Source organism: Anabrus simplex, chromosome X (genome assembly GCF_040414725.1).
Source record: "Anabrus simplex isolate iqAnaSimp1 chromosome X, ASM4041472v1, whole genome shotgun sequence".
Lineage (NCBI taxonomy): Eukaryota > Metazoa > Arthropoda > Insecta > Orthoptera > Tettigoniidae > Anabrus > Anabrus simplex.
Genome location: NC_090279.1, coordinates 160,496,665 through 160,517,138, shown reverse-complemented (window position 1 = coordinate 160,517,138; position 20,474 = coordinate 160,496,665). Strand labels below are relative to the sequence as shown.

The following is a 20,474-nucleotide window of genomic DNA, read 5'->3' as shown; positions in this document are numbered from 1 at the left end:
CGTTAACTGCATTTGACAGTTTCATCTTAACTTCATATTTTTTACCTGTGCTTCTTATTTGTGTTTGACTAAACTTCAGCGCACAGTGCTCCCTAAAGATTTTAGTACTTCACTAACAGCAACTAACAGAATCATTTTAACTTTGCATTTTATTTATCTGTGCATTGTCTTACACTTACTTGTGATCGGCTGATGATGACCAAGAATACTGGTCGAAACCGGTACCAATTTTAATTAAATAGGAATGTAAATTTACATTTCTTATTTGAATAGTATTGAAAAGTTGAACCATTTTATATCTTCTTTTAACTTAATAATGAAAATAAAAAGCACGACTTTGACGCCATTTCATTTCACTTTTCCTTACACCTCATAGTAATCGGAAAACCTGATCATTTCTCGTATTGCCAATTAATGATATATGTGGATATTACGGTGATGACCTGTATTTTCGTAAAGATTCTGTACACCCTTCGCAAACGAAAGGTTAGAGATCCCTCATGGTGCGGCTCTGACAATGTCACAGCGGGCTAAGCGATGCACCCAACTTAGGAATTAGTTTCAAGACCAGGCTAGTGAAAAGATTATTGGTCTGGCTTGGTTAGGTCCGGCTTGTAACAAGACAACTTGACAGGGGGCAACAAAGTGGTCTAGCATCCCACACACATCGCAAGGTACGACACGATTAATAACGCTGTGACTAATTAAAACATACCCGACTATTTTAAACTGCTAGATTTTCTCATTTTCAACGAAGCTGGCAACCCTATAAAGCCAATAGCAACAAAGAAAATGGTGGCAAATTTGAGTTTTACAGTGCCTCCATTTTAATTCTTGTAAATAAGAATACTTCTAGGGGCCGGTTAGTGGGTTGAGGAGAAGCATTGGCTCCAGGAGGCTCGTAGCAAGGTTGTGCGTGAATAACCTGTGCACAGCTATCCAGCCTACGAGATCGTTGCTCAAGACTAGCAACTCGTAATTGCTCGTACATTCTCGCGTAACGGGTTGCCGCTGTTATATGCTAGAGTATTAAGCTGTCTCTTTCAATTCAAAAAACTTTTGCGTATATTTTTCTTAACGTACGATCGATCCATGTGGGATAATTGTGGCTGAGGACAAATATTTTTTGACGATCAATGCGATAAACCGATATTTCAAGGAACGATAGATGCAAGGAAATTTTACATTGGTTTATATGGAACATTTTTGGGGCCGAATAAATTGAACGGTGGATACGGGAATACGACAGGTCCGGGAACAATGCATCGAGGTTCTACTGTATAGTATTGACGAGTCATAAGTGACTCACAAAGCAGTAAAAGTGTTCAGAGGCCATGTACGTTGCTATTGTAATATCCTTTTCTGAAGAAGACATTCTGGAATACAGTGAAACCTCGTTAGTGCAATCCTCATTAACACTTTTTCCCGCTTAGCACATCGTAAATTCGAAGTCCCAATTATCATTGTATTAAATCAATATAAAAATACCTCACTTATCACATCACGAATTTTCGCTATTACTGCATAGTACGATCTCATTTTTCCTAGCCCTGAAAATGTTATTTGTCATCCCTTTTGGAAGGAACATGATTTCTAACTCAGGTAGGAGTCCTCGCCGCAGTTGTGTGATAACTGGAAAAGGCCTTGAATTCTTGAACTTCACAGGATAAACTGCACCTTCGGGGAGCAAGCCATAGTCTCAGATATGTTCAGTTTGCTTGCTGGTTAGCAGTGAAACTGCAGAATAACACTGAGCCTGTTTGTGCTTCACATTCCATTCAGAAGTTAGAAATATATTTTGTGTTTAGTTGTACAGTGGCGGGTAGTGAATATTTGTCGCGCGATAGCCTGCTTCTGGAACATAATCGTGTGAAGTTGACCAGCGTGGTGCATATTTGTCTTGTTATAGCCTAATTATGGATGTGGTAAATGTCGTGAATTTCTTTACTAATGAAAACACAAAGTCTGTCGGCAAGTCGACTGACAGCTGCTACATCTTTAAGCGTGCAGAGGTGGCGTGAATATGAAACTAGCCCCTTCCAGTTTGGACTCGATCACTCGAATCGGGCTTGGTCGGTCGAAGTTTTGTTCGATTCAAAATGACTGCCAAAGTCTTTCTGTTGCAGTCGCACATGGCCGTGTATAACCTCCCATTCATTGTCTAAATGTGTGACCAGAAAAATAACCCACTGGTCCTAAATAGAAGGCTTCTACTAACATTTGGTTTAGGAGGAGTGTGATCTGTAATAATACTTCGATATTTGTATGGGCCTGTTTTCCTATTTGTTGTTTGGTGTTTTTAACACTTCAGTACACTACTGTTATGTTATAAACCCCACTGGAGTAAGTTCTGATTTTGTTCTCTCGTGTTTTTTCACATCTTTTAATACTCTCCTCTCATAGAATTCACGTACCTGCGAATATACAACGTAAAATCCCCTTATATCAGAAAAAATCTTATCTAGTGTTTCCATATTCCTGTTGGATAGTTTTTATTCGTGTATTCAGTAGGACGTTTTCTCGCTTTTTCCTTGTCCCCTGCAGAAATGTCTTAACGAGGTTTTACTGTATCTACTGAAGTTATGGATGAAGCTAAGTACGTGTAGTTTGGTGGCTATTTGACCTGTTTGACGTGGCAACATACAGATAAGTATGTGGCAGCAGGCTCTGTTGCATAAATGGCGTACCAGCTGAGCTACACAACAGATGAATGCAACTTGCACATTACATATAAGTATGCGGCCTTGCTAAGGCTACCATTTGTATTTAGTAATTCTAGAACTAAGGCTTCTGGCAGGACCAAGTGACAGAATTGAAGGGAAGTGATGGGAAGTAGTGGCACTTGCGCATGGGTTTAATTCCAGTCTGCAGAATGGATTCGTCTGCCGAGGGGTGGCAGTTCAGTCTGTGACAAAAGTTGTCCAGTTGGTAACTTTGCTGTGAAATGCAGAATTTGCTGTCTCACACACACTGTCAACTCTGCCTGAAGGTTTTATGAATAGCTTCTAATTTGGAAATTACTAGAGGGATGTTCTGGTTGTATGTGCTGTGTAATTGTCATTTATGCTGCAAGTAAATGGCATGTTGTAAAAATTGTGACTTTTGACTTTATTAATTGGAAGTTCTTATCCCTTCACAGTGTAAATTTAAAAAGCTGAGTATGTTTGGAATTTTGGATTCATTCTACTCCCACTTAAAACTGTAGTCCTCACTGGAGGTAGGAGATGCCTAACAATTAGTTGCTCTTGGCATTCAACAACATTTTGCTATCTCAAAGTATTGTATCCTGTGTACAAACATCCTAGTTAATTCAAGAGAAAAGTAAAACAATATAACAAATTATTCACTGAAACAAGAAGCAATATTCAGGGTGAGTGTCTCCTCTATGGCAGGGTGTAAGGAGGATAAGAAAGATGTAAAAAATCAAGATGTAGAGCATAATTTACTCCACTAACATTTTTGTAGTAAACATGCCCCATAGGCATGATTTAATTAGAGACTCGTGTGTGAATATTGAAGTGGACAAAGTTAATACAGATATGGTTAAAATTTGTAAACATTTTCGTAATACCCAGGTAATTGAATGCAGCAGTTTCGAGAGACACTGTTACACAAAGCATGACCTTCATCTAAACAATTTCAGTAAACAAAAGATAGCAAATATTGTTCTAGATTTTATTAATCTTAAGATATGTACTGTAAAAATAGGCAACTCCCTTGAGTTATAATACTGACCAGGAAAACTAGTAGAAAGAGCCAGCTGTACTTCAAGCTGGCCCAGTCAACTAGAAAATGAAACTCAGGAAAGTAAGGAATTTCAAGTTACCCAAGTGCAACAGTAAAGTTTTAGGGAGGAAGGGGGTGTGAGATTGCTCTTGGTAAACTGTCAGAGTGTAGTAAATAAACAATTAAAATTCAGTTCATTGATGGAATCTTATGAGACTGATGTGGTGATAGGAGTTGAATTGTGGTTGAGAGAAGGGGTTGGTAATAGAGAAGTATTTCCAGAAGGGTATACAGTCTTATCGTAGAGACCAAGGAGATAAAATGTGAGGGGGGGGGGGGGTTCTGGTGAAGGAAACTTATTGTTCACATGAATGGTTTATTGATGAAAGGGATGAAATATTAGGGATAAAATTAGTTTGTGATAATATGGAGGAGGTGGGAATTATAGGAATATATAGGCCTAGAAGAGAGGACAGAGACATGGAAATATTTGAGAAAATAATAGATTATACTTGTAAAAACAATAATAATGATATGGTAATAATTGGGGGAGATCTAAACTTGCCTGAAGTTGAATGGAATGGAGCTGCAAGTGAAGCCCATGAACAGAAAGTGGCTAATAAGTTAATTTGGGAGGGAGGATATACACATGTAGTACAGGAACCGACTCGTCTCAATAATTTACTAGATGTATTCTTGGTTAAACCATGGGAAATTGTTGATAAAACTGAGGTAATTGAAGGAATAGGTGACCATAAGGCTGTAATAATGGACGTAGGACTGGTACCAAAAAGGCTTAAGAGGGTCACACAAGACGAGAAATTGTACAGAAAAACTAAAGTTGATGAATTTGGGACTTGCCTTAAATCACAATTCAGTTGTTGGATAAGTGAAGAGAGTAATGAGGATACACTTTGGGATAAATTTAAAGGAATCATTTGGGAAGGAGAGAAGAGATTTGTACCTGTTAAGAAGGGTAAAATGACCTCAGACCCTGTTTATTATACAAGGGAAATAAGAAAATTAAAAAGAAAATGTAGAATAGTAAACAGGAAAATCAAAGAGGGTAGGGAAAGTAGAGAAACTAGAAAACAGCTAATGAGGGAACTCTATAGAGTGAAAAGGGAAGCAAAAATGAAATATATGAATGACATACTTCAAGAGGGTAATGACCACAAAGGGAAGTGGAAAAAGCTGTATTCATATATCAGGAATCAAAAAGGAAAAGGAATCCAAATTCCTACTATGGTGGGAGAAGGGGGTGAACACTATTTAACAGATACTGAGAAAGCAAACCTATTTAGTAGGGAATTCAGAGATTCAGTAAAAGATTGTCAGGAGTTGGAAACTGAAACAGAAGATAGAGATGGAGAGACACATAGGGAAACAACAAGCTTCTCATTCACAAATGAAGATATTTTCAGAGAAATCCAACCTCATCAAGGAAAAGCAGCAGGAAGTGATCAAATTACTGGGGAGATATTAAAGACAATGGGATGGTACATAGTGCCTTATTTAAAATTTCTCTTTGGCTATGTTGTAAATAATAGTGTAATACCAAAGGAATGGAAGGAATCTATAATACCAATTTATAAAGTAAAAGGTGATAAAAGGAAACCAGAGAATTACAGACCAATCAGCCTGACCAATATAGTTTGTAAAATACTGGAGAGTTTAATATCAAAGTACATCAGAGGGATATGTGAGGATAAAAATTGGTTCATGAGGAGCCAGTATGGATTTAGAAAGAGATTTTCTTGTGAGGCACAACTGGTGGGATTTCAGCAGGACATATCAGATCAGTTGGATTTAGGAGGCCAGTTAGATTGCATAACCATAGATCTTTCCAAAGCCTTTGATAGAGTGGAACTTGGAATATTGTTAAAGAAATTGGAGGAATAGGATTGGATGTAAGGGTTACACGTTGGATAAAAATTGCAGAGGAAAATAAGAAAAGCTGGGAAGAATTCACTCAGGAAGTTAGGGAGGATTTAAATTGTGGGGAAAAATTATCATTTGTAGTTGTAAAGAAATAGAAGGAATGAGAAGGTGAACACTGGATTCGTAAAAAACAAAGTAGTAGTATTGACTAAAGCAGAAGAGATAACGGACAGATGCAAAGAATATTTCGGCGAGCTACTAAAGGTGAGACATCAGATAAGTGGAGAAATTACACAAGCAAACAAAATTGAGGAGGAAAAAATAAAAGAAGAATCAGACATTAGTGTGGCTGAAGTGGAATAGGCAGTTAGTAAAATGAAGATGGGAAAAGCTGTGGGAATAGATGGTGTCAGTAGACATTATCAAAGCAGCAAGACCAGTGGGATTGCAATAGACATACAGATTTCTCAGGTGTGTGTGGAGAGAGAAGAAAGTTCCTGAAGATTGGAAAAAGGGAATAATATTACCGATATTCAAGAAAGGAGATAGGAATATATGTGGTAACTACCGAGGAATCACAATCATCTCTCATATTGCCAAAGTAGAAAAAAGAATTAGAGTATTGGTAGAAAGCCAAATAGGAGAAGAACAAGAACAATTTGGATTTAGAGGAGGCAGGTCAACAGTGGAACCCATTTTCATCCTGAGACAAAATACGGAAAAAGTTGGGAATATGGAAGGGGTATGATAATGACCTTTATCGATTTGGAGAAGGCTTATGATAGCATCCCTAGAACAAAAGTTTGGGAATGTCCAATAAACAGAGGCATACCTGCCAACTCTTCCTATTTTTGACCAATATAACCTCCAGTACAGTCAATACTTTTCCCCTAGGATAAAGGATAAATTCTTATGTGCTTGTGTAATTTACCCAACCTCATTTTCAAGCATTTTTATTTGATGCTTTATTTTGCGAGTGTATCACTCGTCGCCTTCGTGTATCGTGTTTCCTGCTCGCTACAGCAGCATGTGTGCTTTACGGCTGGGGATTCAGGACAGCAATCGTCCTACAAGTAAGAGAGGCTAGCGAGTGGTAGCGACTCGGTTAATTGGGACGAAAGAATGAGTTTCTTATTGTGTGGTTCACGCACTATCAACTTCGTTTCTGTGCGTAATTTTGTTGAAATTGTATGCCACGTATTTTTTCTACCGGTTCTGTGCTTTTACCCGTGTCAAAGTCGTATGTTAATAATGTATGAGACATACCTATCTGTTTTGTATGTGCTAGTTTCGCGTATTTCACTGCATTTTTGTTTATTCTTACTCTTCATAATTTTAATGAGTTGAATGCATTTCAGGGAGTTGTGTCGGTGACAGTTTCTGGTATTTTCTCCTCACGTTATGGCCAAAAAACATATCAAACGTTATCTCCAAGTGTTCACAGATACCTATAAAATGACATTTCTGTTTATTTTACAGTCTAATAAGGGAAACTATTATGCGAATCACCTCGGGAGATAAATTTTATTTTGAGTTATCGAAATTTCGAGATATAGAGAAAATCGTTTTTGAGCATGTATAGCACATAATTGAATCGTATGTATCTACGGGCTTTTACTGAATACATTATGTTTAACGGTAGGCTTATTGGTACTTAAAAATATACAAAGAAACTCTATTTTACGGCATCACTTTAATTATAACCCTTATTATAGTATTTTTTTAGAAGACAGGATATAGTACATACAGTAGTGAAATAAGAAACATAAACTCCGTTAACACGTTTGGAAAATAATCCGTTAGTCTCTTCTGTTTGTTGCGGTTAACCTTTCCTCCCTTCATGTTGAAACTTTTCATCAATACCACGCAGAGTTTCGTAAATGGAGCTTCTCATCTGCGACTTCTGGGCTTGCTTTCGTATGTGACCGGAATTGACACCCGAGAAACGGCGAGGCTTTGTCGATTTGCCGATCACTAGATGTTTGAGTTTTTAGGTTCCCGTCATATTAGTTTCCAGCTTCACTGGAACCCTTTCTTTACTTGTTAACTGTTCCTCACAAACCACAAATGTCGTATTGCACAGATAATGTTCCACAAAATTCGAGTTACAGAGTATTTTTTTGCTTCAAGGGAGGAAATGTTTGCTTCGAGAAATTCATATAACCGAATTTCGAGAATAGAGAAATAAATACTCATGAAGAATAGGACAAACGGCCGGAAAATCTAAGTTAGTTCGAGATACTGGAAATTCGAGTAATGGAGTTTCTAGATATCGAGGTTCGACTGTATTATTATTCGTATGTATGTCATAAATGAGAGTGATTAGGTACATTATCTTGTAACCATTTTAATGTTTTCTTTTAGTTTAAGATTTTAAATTTAGGTATTCATGCCTTTTATCCTGTCCTTTTTTCGGTTAGGCTGTGGTGCAATATATGTGATGAAATCCAAGAATTAAAAAATCTTCCTATTTTTTATTTCTAAAAGTTGGCAGCTATGCAGAGGGAATAACAAGGAATTGAGAAACATGATAAAGGCAATGTACAAAGATTGCTACAGTAGTGTGAAGACTACAGTTGGGGCATCAAAATGGTTTAGAATTGAGAATGGACTAAAACAAGGAAGTGTGTTGTCACCCTTACTGTGGATGATATAATGAAGGCAGCAATGAAAGATTACAGTAGGAAGAAGATGCAGGTGATGTTGTTTGCAGATGATGTGATGTTTTGGGGTGAAGATGAAGTGGAGGTTCAAGAACAGTTAGATGGGGATTGAAGATAAATGTGGAGAAGAGTAAAACAGTGGTGATGCAGAGGCGAGAAGGAAGGAAAAGGAATCATCAAAGTGGGAGATAAGAAGTTGGAAGTAGTAAAATACTTCCCAAGTGTATTGTCTGAAGATGGAAGAATAGATTTGGAAATTAACAGAAGAATACAATTGGGGAGTGCTTTCTATCAACAGGTAAGAGGACTAGTATGGAACAAGGATATACCAATGAAGGCTAAACAAGTTATGTATAAAGCTTATTATGTTCCTATAATGACATATGCAGCAGAAACTTGGACAATGACTCAGAGGGATGAGAAGAGAGTACAAGCAGCTGAAATGAAATTCCTGAGAAGTATGGTACAAAAAACAAGGAGAGACAGAGTAAGAAACAAAGATATACAGAAAGAACTGGGAGTACAGAAATTAAAGGACAAACTGAAGCAAAACAGATTGAAATGGTTTGGACATGTCAAACGGGTGAATGAAGTAAGACTACCAAGACAAGCACTGGAAGGATGGATGACAGGGAAGAGAGGACGAGGAAGACCAAGAATGCGGTGGATGGACTAGGTGAAGAGTAGCATTAGAAAACGAAACATAGATTGGAACATCATGTCGTAAGAAGAATGGTGGAACGACAGAATAAAGTGGAGAGGAATCCTATTTGCTCACTCGGTGTCAGCTGGAAATGGGAAAATGATGATGATGATGATGATGATGATGATGATGATGATGATGATGATGTTTTGACTATAACGTCTAGTGTTGATTTTTGTTTGTTACGCGTTTGGGGATTGCTGACAACAATGTAAAGCTTATTTTCAAACTTTTGCTTTCAGTAGATTGTAGATTTCAAATTAGTCTTATGTTAAGTATTCAAGTCAAGCATCATTGTAATTAAGTCATAAAAGATTAGGAAAATGTTTAATATTGAAGAAAAGTCACACATAATATTGCGATTATAAAATGGGGAAAGAAACGTCAGCGTCGTGAAGAATTGGGTGTATCACACTCAATGATTTCAACAATTTGGAAGGACCAAGACCATGTGCGACATTATTGATCAATTTACATTGTTGCTGCTTCTTTCCTCGCTTATTTTATATTTTGCTGACATCTTATTGCTGTACTTATTGTTTAAACATAGATGAAAAGTTCCTCTCGGTGCCAGTCCACGAATACTATATTCCAAGTACAGTACTTATTTCATTTATGTTTTTGAAATTTTAACTTTATTCTGATTATTAACCATGTCAGTGTGCAGCGTAAAACTTACAGATATGACATTTTAGCAACAACAAAAAGGCCAGTTCGTGTCTCTATCACCTATAACGACAGTGAATTGGCGGTCACTTTGGCGTCATTATAACCAGTTTTGACTGTAGTTTCATCATCATTTCACCTTGTGCTCTTAGTTGTCTGCCCTGAAGAAGGTGATGGTAGTACTTTTTAAAATACACTTTCTTGTAAATTACAGTGATACCTGCCTAAAGCAGCCACCCGTAGTTCTTCCAAAAATATGGCCGGTAATACAAGTGGTGCAGAATAAACCTTACGAAATTTTGGAACTGGGGAAGAGGTGTTAGTTAGACCTCCAGTATTTTAAAAGTAGTCTGTACTATAGAGTAGGCTATTTTTAATGTACTGTAGAATGATTCTTTCCAAGGCTCTTTTTCTTATTGAAAGCAACTGTACTCAATACTCTCCTGCTGACTTGCTAGGCCTAACGCATAAGAGGATTTTCTTTCAGGGTTTACTCCCTTAGCCTTTGAGGATGCCTTCCTCATCCTACAAGGCAGTAGGTTCCATCTGTACACCCCAGAAGGATGGGTTGCCTCTTCCGCCATCTCCGCCGTACCGAAGTCCATCTTCTCCGCCATAGATGCCGTTGAGGTCTTCACCCTTAACCCAGCGCAAGGGCCCTCCATATTTATGACCCCTGGAGAGAGGGTGTCCCAGTATTTTAAAACCCCCAGGAATTGGGCTACCTGTTGGTCCACGGGTTGTATTGGTTATTTCAACCAGCCCTACATATTGTAGGGGCCCCCTATCCGCCACCTGGGGACGCGCTCTGTAGGGGTCAGGTTCCCCTGGTTACTTATTGGAAGTTAACCCCACCCACAAGGAGTAAGGTTATTTACAGAAAACATAACGGATAGAGGAGAGCCAAGTCGAGGAACCACAACTGAACCACCAATTACATGGCTTGAGGTTGAAAATGCGCTCAAGAGCATGAAGAAAGGAAAGGCAGTGGGCATAGATGAACTAAGTGCAGATATGCTGAAAGCAGCGGGAGTTCCAGGAATCCAATGGCTCTATAGACTGCTCAACAAGATGTGGGAGGAAAATACTATTCCTGAGAACTGGAAGATGGGCATCATTGTACCCCTGTTCAAGAAAGGAAGCCGACGAAAATGGACTAATTACCGTGGTATCACACTCCTGTCTCATGTCCTGAAAATATTGGAAAAAATAATAGAGACCAGAATCAGAGATATTGTTGAACCAATTTTGGAAGAAGAGCAGTATGGTTTCAGACCAGGAAGGTCAACTACAGACCTTATATTTGCAATTAGGATGCTAATGGAAAAATACTGGGAGAAGAACAAGCCTTTATTTCTAATATTTTTGGACATTGAGAAAGCATACGATAGTGTACCAAGGGAAAGAATTTGGCAATGCATGAAAGAACTTCAAGTGCGAGACAGCCTCATAGACAAAGTGAAAATGTTGTATAGTTGGAACAGAAGCTGTATTCAAGTAGGATGTGGTTTGTCGGACTGGTTTGAAACAAAGAGAGGAGTGCAGCAGGGCAGCTCATTGTCACCACTTCTATTTATTATTGTAATGGATGTAGTAATGAAATCTATTAAAAGGAAAGAACATGGAGATATCAAAGCCTTCACATTTGCAGATGATGTTGCGATCTGGAGTGACTCAGAAGAGGAATTGGGAGAGAGAATACAAAGCTGGAATGAGGAGTTTATGGTTTAAACATCAGCAAGACCAAGACGGTGGTGATGAAAGTGTATGGGGAAGGAGCAGAACCAATAGTCATGTTAAATGAAGCTCAACTGGACAGCTTTCCAGTTTTCAAGTACTTGGGTAGCGTTATATCAAATGACAACCTAGCAAAACATGAGGTGAACAATCGAATCAATAAGGCAACACAATTTTACCACCAGGTAGACACCTGCTGTGGGATGAGCAAATACCCATGAAAACAAAAATGACATTGTACAAGTCCTATTATACACCAATTCTTAAATACAGTCTTGAAACCACAACACTGACCAATAGAGATAATTCCAAACTTCAGGCAGCTGAAATGAAATTCCTACGCAATATGATCCAGAAAACCAGGAAAGACAAGATTAGGAATGAGAAAATTAGAGAAGAAGTAGGAATAAATGATTCTCTCCTCAATAAGATTCAGATATCAAGACCGAAGTGGTTTGGTCACATGAAGAGGATGCCAGTAAACAGAACTGCAAGGAAGGAATTTGACAGAAAGGTAGAAGGAAGACGACCCGTGGGAAGGCCACGAAGGAAATGGATAGATTTAGTTAAGAGCGATGTACTGCTGAGAGGTCATGATTGGGACAAGTTGGTGGAGGAAGAATGGTACAAGGACAGGATGAGATGGAGGAGGCTCATATACCACACCCGGGGAAACTTGAGATGGTTTAGGATGATGATGATGATGATGTAGAATAATATTTTCTTAATTCAGTTCATTTAAAATAAAATCTTTCAGTATGGTGTGTTTTGTTGTATTTCAACATTATCTCCTAGCGGCACACATTTCAAAGGATTCTGGAAGTTTGTCCAGATTCAGTACTGAATTCTCGCCCTACTGTTTATCGAAAATATGACACGTTGGCTTTATCTTGTGTTATTCACTTGTGTCCTGCACATTCGGCAATTTTGGCAGTTACCTTCGCAGATTTTTCTTTCTCTTTTCTTCCTAGAATCACTTTTCTCCTCCCTTTCAATGTTAAAACCACTGTTGATTTATCACACTTTGGACATTCACTAGCTGAGTAAAGTACTACAACTGAACTCAAACCACTAACTGCCAATAAAGGTTGAGCCACACCCCGTCCCATCGCGGAAACAAACCCAGCACAAATAGATCCCGCGAGAGATTAGAGGCATAGATCGCAACTAGGAAAGGCCAAAGAAAACAGCTGTGAACCAGAAAAAAAAGGCCTCACTACCAATAAAAATGTAGTAAGAGACTAATTCTACAAGTACCGAGCTCGATAGCTGCAGTCGCTTAGGTGCGGCCAGTATCCAGTATTTGGGAGATAGTAGGTTCGAACCCCACTGTCGGCAGCCCTGAAAATTGTTTTCCGTGGTTTCCCATTTTCACACCAGGCAAATGCTGGGACTGTACCTTAAGGCCACGGCTGCCTCCTTCCCACTCCTAGCCCTTCCCTGTCCCATCGTTGCCATAAGACCTATCTGTGTTGGTGCGACGTAAAGCAACTAGCAAAAAAAAAAAATTCTACACGTAATGAGGTTTTATTAATAACGTATAATAAAGGTAGAAGGAAAGAATAAAATAAATCAATTAAAAGGCTGAGAACAGGTACATACATGAGTAGACTTGGTTCGGTTGATGGCATAGCATTGTTATGCGAGCATGACGTTATCAAACCCCAAGATAAAATTAAACTTTTGGCGACCTCACTCAGCTAAATACAATATCGTTATTGAATATGCAAGTATTAATGTTAGTGTCATAGGTCAAGCAGTTTGTTCTTTCCACGAGTTTGATATCGTATCATCTTTCACACACATCGTTTCAACTCCACCCTCATACCAACAATCGCCATAGATCATCAAACACTCATGCATCAAGGAGAAAAAACCTTGAGCAGGAAAAAATAAAATAATTAAGATATCAGCATGTCACAAAGAGAAACATCTCTGGACCAAGGATACAATATACATAACCAAAGGGAAAATCCCAGGCAGGCGCATAGTCTAAATATAGGAAACATAAACATGGCGGCCCCATGGGTAAGCGAGTGGCCAAGACTGGTGCGAAGGCAAAAGAAATAGCACCGTACGAAAATGCAAAAATAAGTTGCAGAAACAAGATTAAAATGTAAATTTAGCTGACCGATACGTCAATCTTCCGCTCCCCTCTCATACCAACATACCTGCACAAATTCAGACACACCTGGGGTCGGCAACCAATATGAGCACCAGCGCCGGTTAAACGGCGAACTCAATTTCATATAGCATGACTCCAAGGTCACAAACGAGGTCTCATTAATATCAGAAGTCGCCTGCACAGCACAAAGGAATTTAGCTGTGGGATCAGAGAAATCCCGTAATCAAGCACAAACCCATCAGGGTTCGCACTTCGTACGACACGAGTGGAAGCTCGCTCCGACACGAAGGGCAAACAGTCATTGGATGGCAAATTACATTAGAATGCAGTGCACATGAAAAGAAGTAATATGAGACCCAAGTATCAACATATAATCGCAATAACCACAAGAAAACATGCAGCCCATTCATACTGCGGAGCGAAAAGACGCATATCAATCAGCTATGAATAATAGAACAAATATTACAAAAAAAACATTCGAACAAATAATAATATGAAAGAATTATCATACCTGGAATATATTAACCAGCAAGGTAAGAAGAAGGATGGTAGTATAGGCTAAGTTTGAATCGTTTAAAAACCCTTCTGTAAGTCAAAAACACTACTCCGATCTACGTGGGGTCCATTTTCATTCCTTTCTCCAAACCAAAACAAATATTCGAGTCAAAGAGATAAAGTTAGTATCTTGTCGGAAAGATCGATCATCCGTGTTCACCATCGAGGGAGCTGTCCTCTCTAGTACAATCATGGAAATAGTTAAGTCATTCAAGGTGAGACCGGAAGAGGCCATTAGCAATAACAGAATAGTTACATTTATGAATTTGCCATGCAGGCATGGCTCAAGGTGATGGTAGTACACCTTACACCTATTCAAACATTATTCCAACCAAAATTATTTTAAAATGAGTACGCACATTGTCGGCCATTTCATTCAGGTCAGTTTCTGAAATGTGTGTAGTCGCCAACTACAGTGTCTGGTGGCCACTTAAAAGTGGGGATATTAACACAGCCTTAATGGGATTTCCAGAAAAAAATGGCTGTTTATTGAGGTGTCCTCCAAGTGAAGGTGGTTGTATAGGCAGGTTTTAACTGTATTTGTGTGTCTAGCTTAGCAAGATACTTTTGTCTTTTATGTTTTCTCTTTCTTCTGACTTGGTTTGGATATTCTTCATTTTTGTAATCCTTTGTTGCAGATGGTACGTATGGTGGCCCAACAGGGAGGTGGTATGGTTCCTCTTGGAGCAGTGCCTACTTCTATGAGCTACCATCACGAGTCTCCTGGTCCGCAGCCTCCTCCAGGACCTCAGTTGCCATACGTGACTCCTGCGCCTACCATGGGCCCTCCCCACACGCATCCCCATCATCCACACCACCACCATGCACATCCGCCTCCTCCACCGCCCAACCAAGGCCCTGGTGGTGCTCCAGGTGGGCCTTCACCGGGGCAGGGAGGTAACCCTAACCCACCTGGGCCCCCTCACACACCAGGAGGCCAGCCGGGGACTGGAGGTGGCGGTGGGGGTGGATATCACCATCATCCTGGTCAAGGGGGACACCCTCAGTCCCCTGCCGGAGCACCACCTACCGGTTACCAGCAACCACCCCCTACCCCGCAGGGACATCCTCCTACTGGACCACCGCACACGTTTCCCATCATGTGCCCTATTTTACCGGCGGCTGGGCAATTGCCCCCACCTCACACGCCCCACCCCATGATGCCACAAGGCAGCATGCAACCCACTGCCGTGCAGTACATTCATCACCACCAGCACCAAGGTGAGTCTTCCTTGAAGTTATTTAGACTTATCTGTGATATTGTATTCTAAAGTAAAAAGATCTATATTAATTTGTAGTTCTAGTGAATAAGTAAACTAAGGAATTTTGTGATCATAAGCATAAAAAACTGCAAAGAAAAGCATTCCACTCCCTTTGAACTTGGTCCTGAGAGCTCCTTCACACAAAGCCAACATGACCACACCACCCGTGCATTTGGTGGTTCTGTTAGTCAGCGCAACCATTTTGCGTATGCACCAGGAGTACTGCCTCTTATCATTTGTCTCCAAAAGGAGGTAGAAGCAGCAGCTCTTGTTATTAATCTATAATCACTGAAAACAGAAATATAGTTGATACCTCATTATAATGTGCATGGTGATGACAGCAACATGTTTGAAATTGTGTCGGTGTAGCATATATTTAAAATGTGCACTTAAGTTCATAACGCTCCTGTGGATTGTTGAACAATTTGATGAACACCGGTTACTTATCTTCTCCCCATTCAGGAACATTCCTAGGTTGTTCATCTGACCGAAAATGGATGCTTTCAGGGAGGGAGAAGGGTTCGGGAATTATTTTCCATGGGAAATTAAGCAATCCCTAAAATGTTGTTACAGAAAGTCAGGTAACCACAGTTTGGGCAGTAGCTCCATCTTGCTGCATCTGTTGCTGTTAGAGTGGCAGGTTTCTGGCAGCAATCAGTACTGTTTGATGTTCAGAGCAAGATTGTAATTTCAGTATTGTACATTTTTGCAATTACTGTGTTCCATAATCTGTACTTCAATCTTTGATGGTATCCAGACAAGTATTCCTGTTTAGATTGATGCTTTCACTGCCCGTAATTGTAGACATAATATGCTTTTAGTCTCCTGCCTTTCTAGAAAACAAGGTGAAATTCTTTACATTTTGCAGAGAACTTTGCTCCGCGTCTTCAGAAGAAAATCTCTTCTGTTCACGAGGAAAACTTCTCGTATCAAGAACGGTTTGAATTTAAGAATACTTTACCATTATTCTATTGTAAGTTGTACTAGTTCATCACCAAATTGCTCACTGTGAGCTAGCCTTCAGTGTCATTAAGAGAAGTCTTTCTCACGAACAGACTAGATTTTCTTCTGAAGACACAGAATCTTTGTAAAACATAAAGAATTTCACCTTGTTTTCTTGACACAATGATCTCTCATAATTCAGGAACATTCCATCTGCCTGGAAAAGCATGTTATCATACCTTGTAGGTTTTTGTTTTTGTTTTTGTTGGCAGCTTTTTTCCTTTCTGTGCATTAACATTTCTTTGCAGTTGTGGCTTCCTGTTTGTTTAGAAAAATGGTCACCAGCTCCTCCCAGTTTTTCCTTTTCAAATCCTTTTCCAATTCATCAGTATTCATATCCCACAAAGCAGGCGTCAACTGGACTTTGTGTGTGAATTTTCCCCATCAAAATTAGAATTTTCCGCGTATATGTTTGTTTTTAAGACTCGTAAAAACATATAGTACTAGTGTGGCCGCACCAGAAGATTTCGTCTGAGTCCACATAAAGAGATGCTGCCGACTTGGTGGCTTTAAAAATTGCCTGCCTGCCACTAGTAATTATAGTCATGTGCCTATCACCACCTATGAAGGGTCTCAGTTGAAATAATGCGAACACCATGTGATGCAGCTTTGATGGCTTCATGTGAAGGAGGTCATAAACTTTCTGGTTTCTAGCTAGTAGGCTTACCTAAATTGGTTCAGTGATTGCATCAAGTGAGTAACACTTGAGTAATAAAATGTAATGAATACCTTCAAGAGATAGACTTACACTACATGTACAGTAGGAAATCGATTATCCAGACTAATCGTTAATAGGGATCGTGCATACAAGCAAAATTCTGGATAATCATCAAATTCAAAATGTTAATGTAATACAATAAACATTCAATAGATACAGTACAGTGTATGAAATATTTATGAACAATTATGAATTCAAAATTAAAACAGTTTAAGGTAGATGCAGATGAAGGGAAATAAAATAAACATAGTACAATATGTAAAACGTTTATGAAGCCTCAAGGCTTGAATAACATATCGATGTGGTAAAGAATGTGGAACCAATATACTAGTTTTTCAAGTTATATAAAGAATGAAAGGGCTCTTCATGTCTGGATAATTAAGGATCTGGAACACAAGGTCCAGATAAGAGTTTTTTTACTGTAAATTGCTCTGGAGATCCCCAGTTCATGTTACTAGAATTTTGATTGTTTTACAAAGTGTTCACTTTGTTTGGTGGTTTTTAATCTTTTTTTCTTCATGCTTCTGATTTTGTGACACTCATAATTTTTCACAAATGGATAATTTCCTGTAATGTAATCCACGTTTCCTAATCTAGAAAGAAAGAACTTTTCAAATGTCTTATCAGTCTAGTCCAGTTGTTTTAAAAGGCAATGCAGTGTTATTAACAGCCCCAAAGGTATAAAACCAGCAATAAATTAAACTACATAAAATATAGAGATAAAATTATGTTACTTATGCAGGAATATGAAAGATGCATAACTAGATTGACTTAGGAAAAAGGGTGAGGGTGTGTGTGATTAATTTACTATTGTATGTATATTGTTCAGTATCCATGATGAACTTGTTCTGTAACCACTTGGGTGATTGTGAGTAAAAATGTACCTCAGGAAAGAAAAGTTGATGAAAAGGTATAATGATGTTATAATTCTGTAATTCAAGTAAATATTAGGATTTGTTCCATTTATTATTAAAAGATTTTGTTTGTTCTTTTTCCCCACAGTTGGCAGTGCTCAGCCCCATCATATTCAAGTGATCCTGCCTCACAACCAATGATGCGGAAGCACAGCTTAGTAGACAACAGCATTAAATAATTACAATCTAAGTCGGAAGTAAAACAAGGAAGGAGATTGAAACAAACAAAAAAAAACATGCACTTAAAAAGAATGGTGGCTTTATGGAAAGGCAGGTTTCTAGTTGTGCGTTTATAATCGAAAATAATGACAAGTTTGGGCAGTTGTGGGTGCTACCCATTGTACGAGTTGCATGTTGGCATCCCAAGTAGCATCTTCTTTGAAACTGTAGCCAAAGGCGTGTCCTTGCATTCTAGAGACATTTATGACAAAGTTAAGTTTTTGTTGTTTGTCATGGGGATCCAACTTCCATGACGAAGAAACCAGACATCCTTTTCTTTTTTCTGTCTTTATTTCTTGTTGCTCAGAATCATTCTTTTAAACTGTTTTTGCTGATCTCTTCACTTCTGTGCCTTGCCATTGAAGTACTATATTTATCAGTGATAATTGCTGTGTATGAGGCCTTCCTTCCTGTGCAGAATATTGTCCTTTTGTACCAGTTTTCCTATCAGAATACAAGTGGCAGATTTGTTTTGCTCCCATGTCTCTCTTCAAGTGGCTGTTTTCCACTAACTTTCCATTAACCTGTCTTGTGTTTCTGTCCTGTGGTATTTTGCCTTCTTAGACTCAGACAACATGTGGAGAGTCTATAAGATTTGTCCTGGCATAATGTAGCTTCCAAGAGGAGCTCATTTGAAAGAGAAAAGAGAAAAAAAAAATCCCTATAGATTTCCTTGGAGGGCAGTACATGATTTAAATAATAGGAAATGTTCCGCTTTATGAAAAAGTAGACTTGATAGCTTAATTTATAAACACTCGCAAGAGTATAAAGCTAGCAAAGATAAGGAGATGTTCTCAGTTGTTCACAGGTCCAGTCATATCTGATGAGTCTGCGTCATCATGGTTATGCTGAGGAATATCATTGAGAGGTGATATTGCTATATGTGAAAGCTGCTGATATCACGTTTTCTATCTATATATTCCTTCATGAGATATAATGTGGTTGCTAGTGTAACATTGATCAAATGTGTAATTTATTTACATCAGGAAAAATTGCACAATTTTGTGCTTCACAGATTGTAAGAGCTTTTATGTAGGTTTTGATCACTCCAAATGGTCCATGAATATCAGAAGTGAGAATTGTTCACTATCAACCTGTAATGCTTGTTCACGAGTGAGGGAGATGCAGAAGACTACATTTTGTCTGTCTTCCAATGTGTTCATGCATAATAATACTTCATAAATGGAAAGTATGGAATGGACTTGCTCAAAGATCCAGCAAAGTAGGACAGCTTTGCTGCCTCTGCCTTAAAAACATGAATAGACTTCAAATATTATTTGCAGGTTTATTCTAGGTTCAGGGATCTGTTTTAAACAAATCAAAAATGTTTCATATTTCCAGAGGTACATTATACAGGGTCTGTACTGAAGAATTGTGGGATTTTGTAAGTGAATAAAATAGTATTTCTTGCCTTATATGGTTGTAACATATGCCATTAAGAGGAGCGGCTGTCCAAGTTTAAGATATATTATTCATAGTACTTCAATGTCTATGCCGCTGGTCACACAACACACATCAGCATGATAATGAAATTTTTCCTATAACCAATGAAGCATGTCTGATATGACCAGTAGTGCAAGTGTTAAATAACCGGTAAGATCCTGGAGGGATGGGTAATGGTAGTACATAAAGGTTTTTTTTTTTTTTTTTTAAACAAATCTGCAAAGGAAAAAATTGCCACTCTGTTCCTTTCAGTATGTTTTATTCTCTGGTTTCTCTACCCACTCATTTTCAGGGACTTTCCTGAAACCCTTCATGTACTCTGTCAACATTGTCGTCGGACACATGGCCATCTGCAACTCTTGCTTTTACACAGGTAACCATTAATTTTCTGTACCACCTGCATATGTTATTCTTATGTGATGTGACCTTTTGTAAGTGGGTACACTAGTCCTGCTGCACTGTAATAACAGATTTGGACACCTTCATAGCAGAGCATACAGACTGTTTTCTAGCTGACTGCCCATTTTGGGAACTGTGGCCTTGTAATGAGCATTAATGAACTTGGACAGCTGTTCTTCCAAATGCACATGTTGCTCCCATGTAGGTCGGGGAGTGACCGTTTTATTCGCTTATGGAACCTCGCCTTTCTTTTGCAAAAACCCTTGTTTTTATACAGTTTCTCTTTTATTCTAAATTGCAATTGGTGCTGGTAAAAACTTCCAAAAACCTGTTGATTAGTAGTAGAGGAATTTTAAACAGTATTAAATTTTGCTTGCTCTCAGTACCAACAAGAAATTAGTGTTGTGGTCCATTTTTAGAATTTTCTTTTACAGTTTAAGGGATTGGGGTGGGGGTTGAAA

The 20,474-nt window shown here is 38.7% G+C and overlaps 1 protein-coding gene across 3 annotated transcripts in view; it reads left to right on the top strand.

The window, feature by feature from the left end:
* Nucleotides 1-19,820, top strand: part of LOC136886330 (ataxin-2-like protein) — a 214,277-nt gene extending 194,457 nt beyond the window's left edge. For all 3 annotated transcript variants that reach the window (XM_067159062.2, XM_067159063.2, XM_067159064.2), the window contains 2 exons: nucleotides 14,695-15,277; nucleotides 18,041-19,820. In XM_067159062.2, coding sequence (XP_067015163.2) covers nucleotides 14,695-15,277; nucleotides 18,041-18,093 — 636 coding nt within the window. In that variant the 3' untranslated portion in view covers nucleotides 18,094-19,820. The remainder of the gene's footprint in view (nucleotides 1-14,694; nucleotides 15,278-18,040) is intronic.
* Nucleotides 19,821-20,474: the final 654 nt, after the last annotated feature.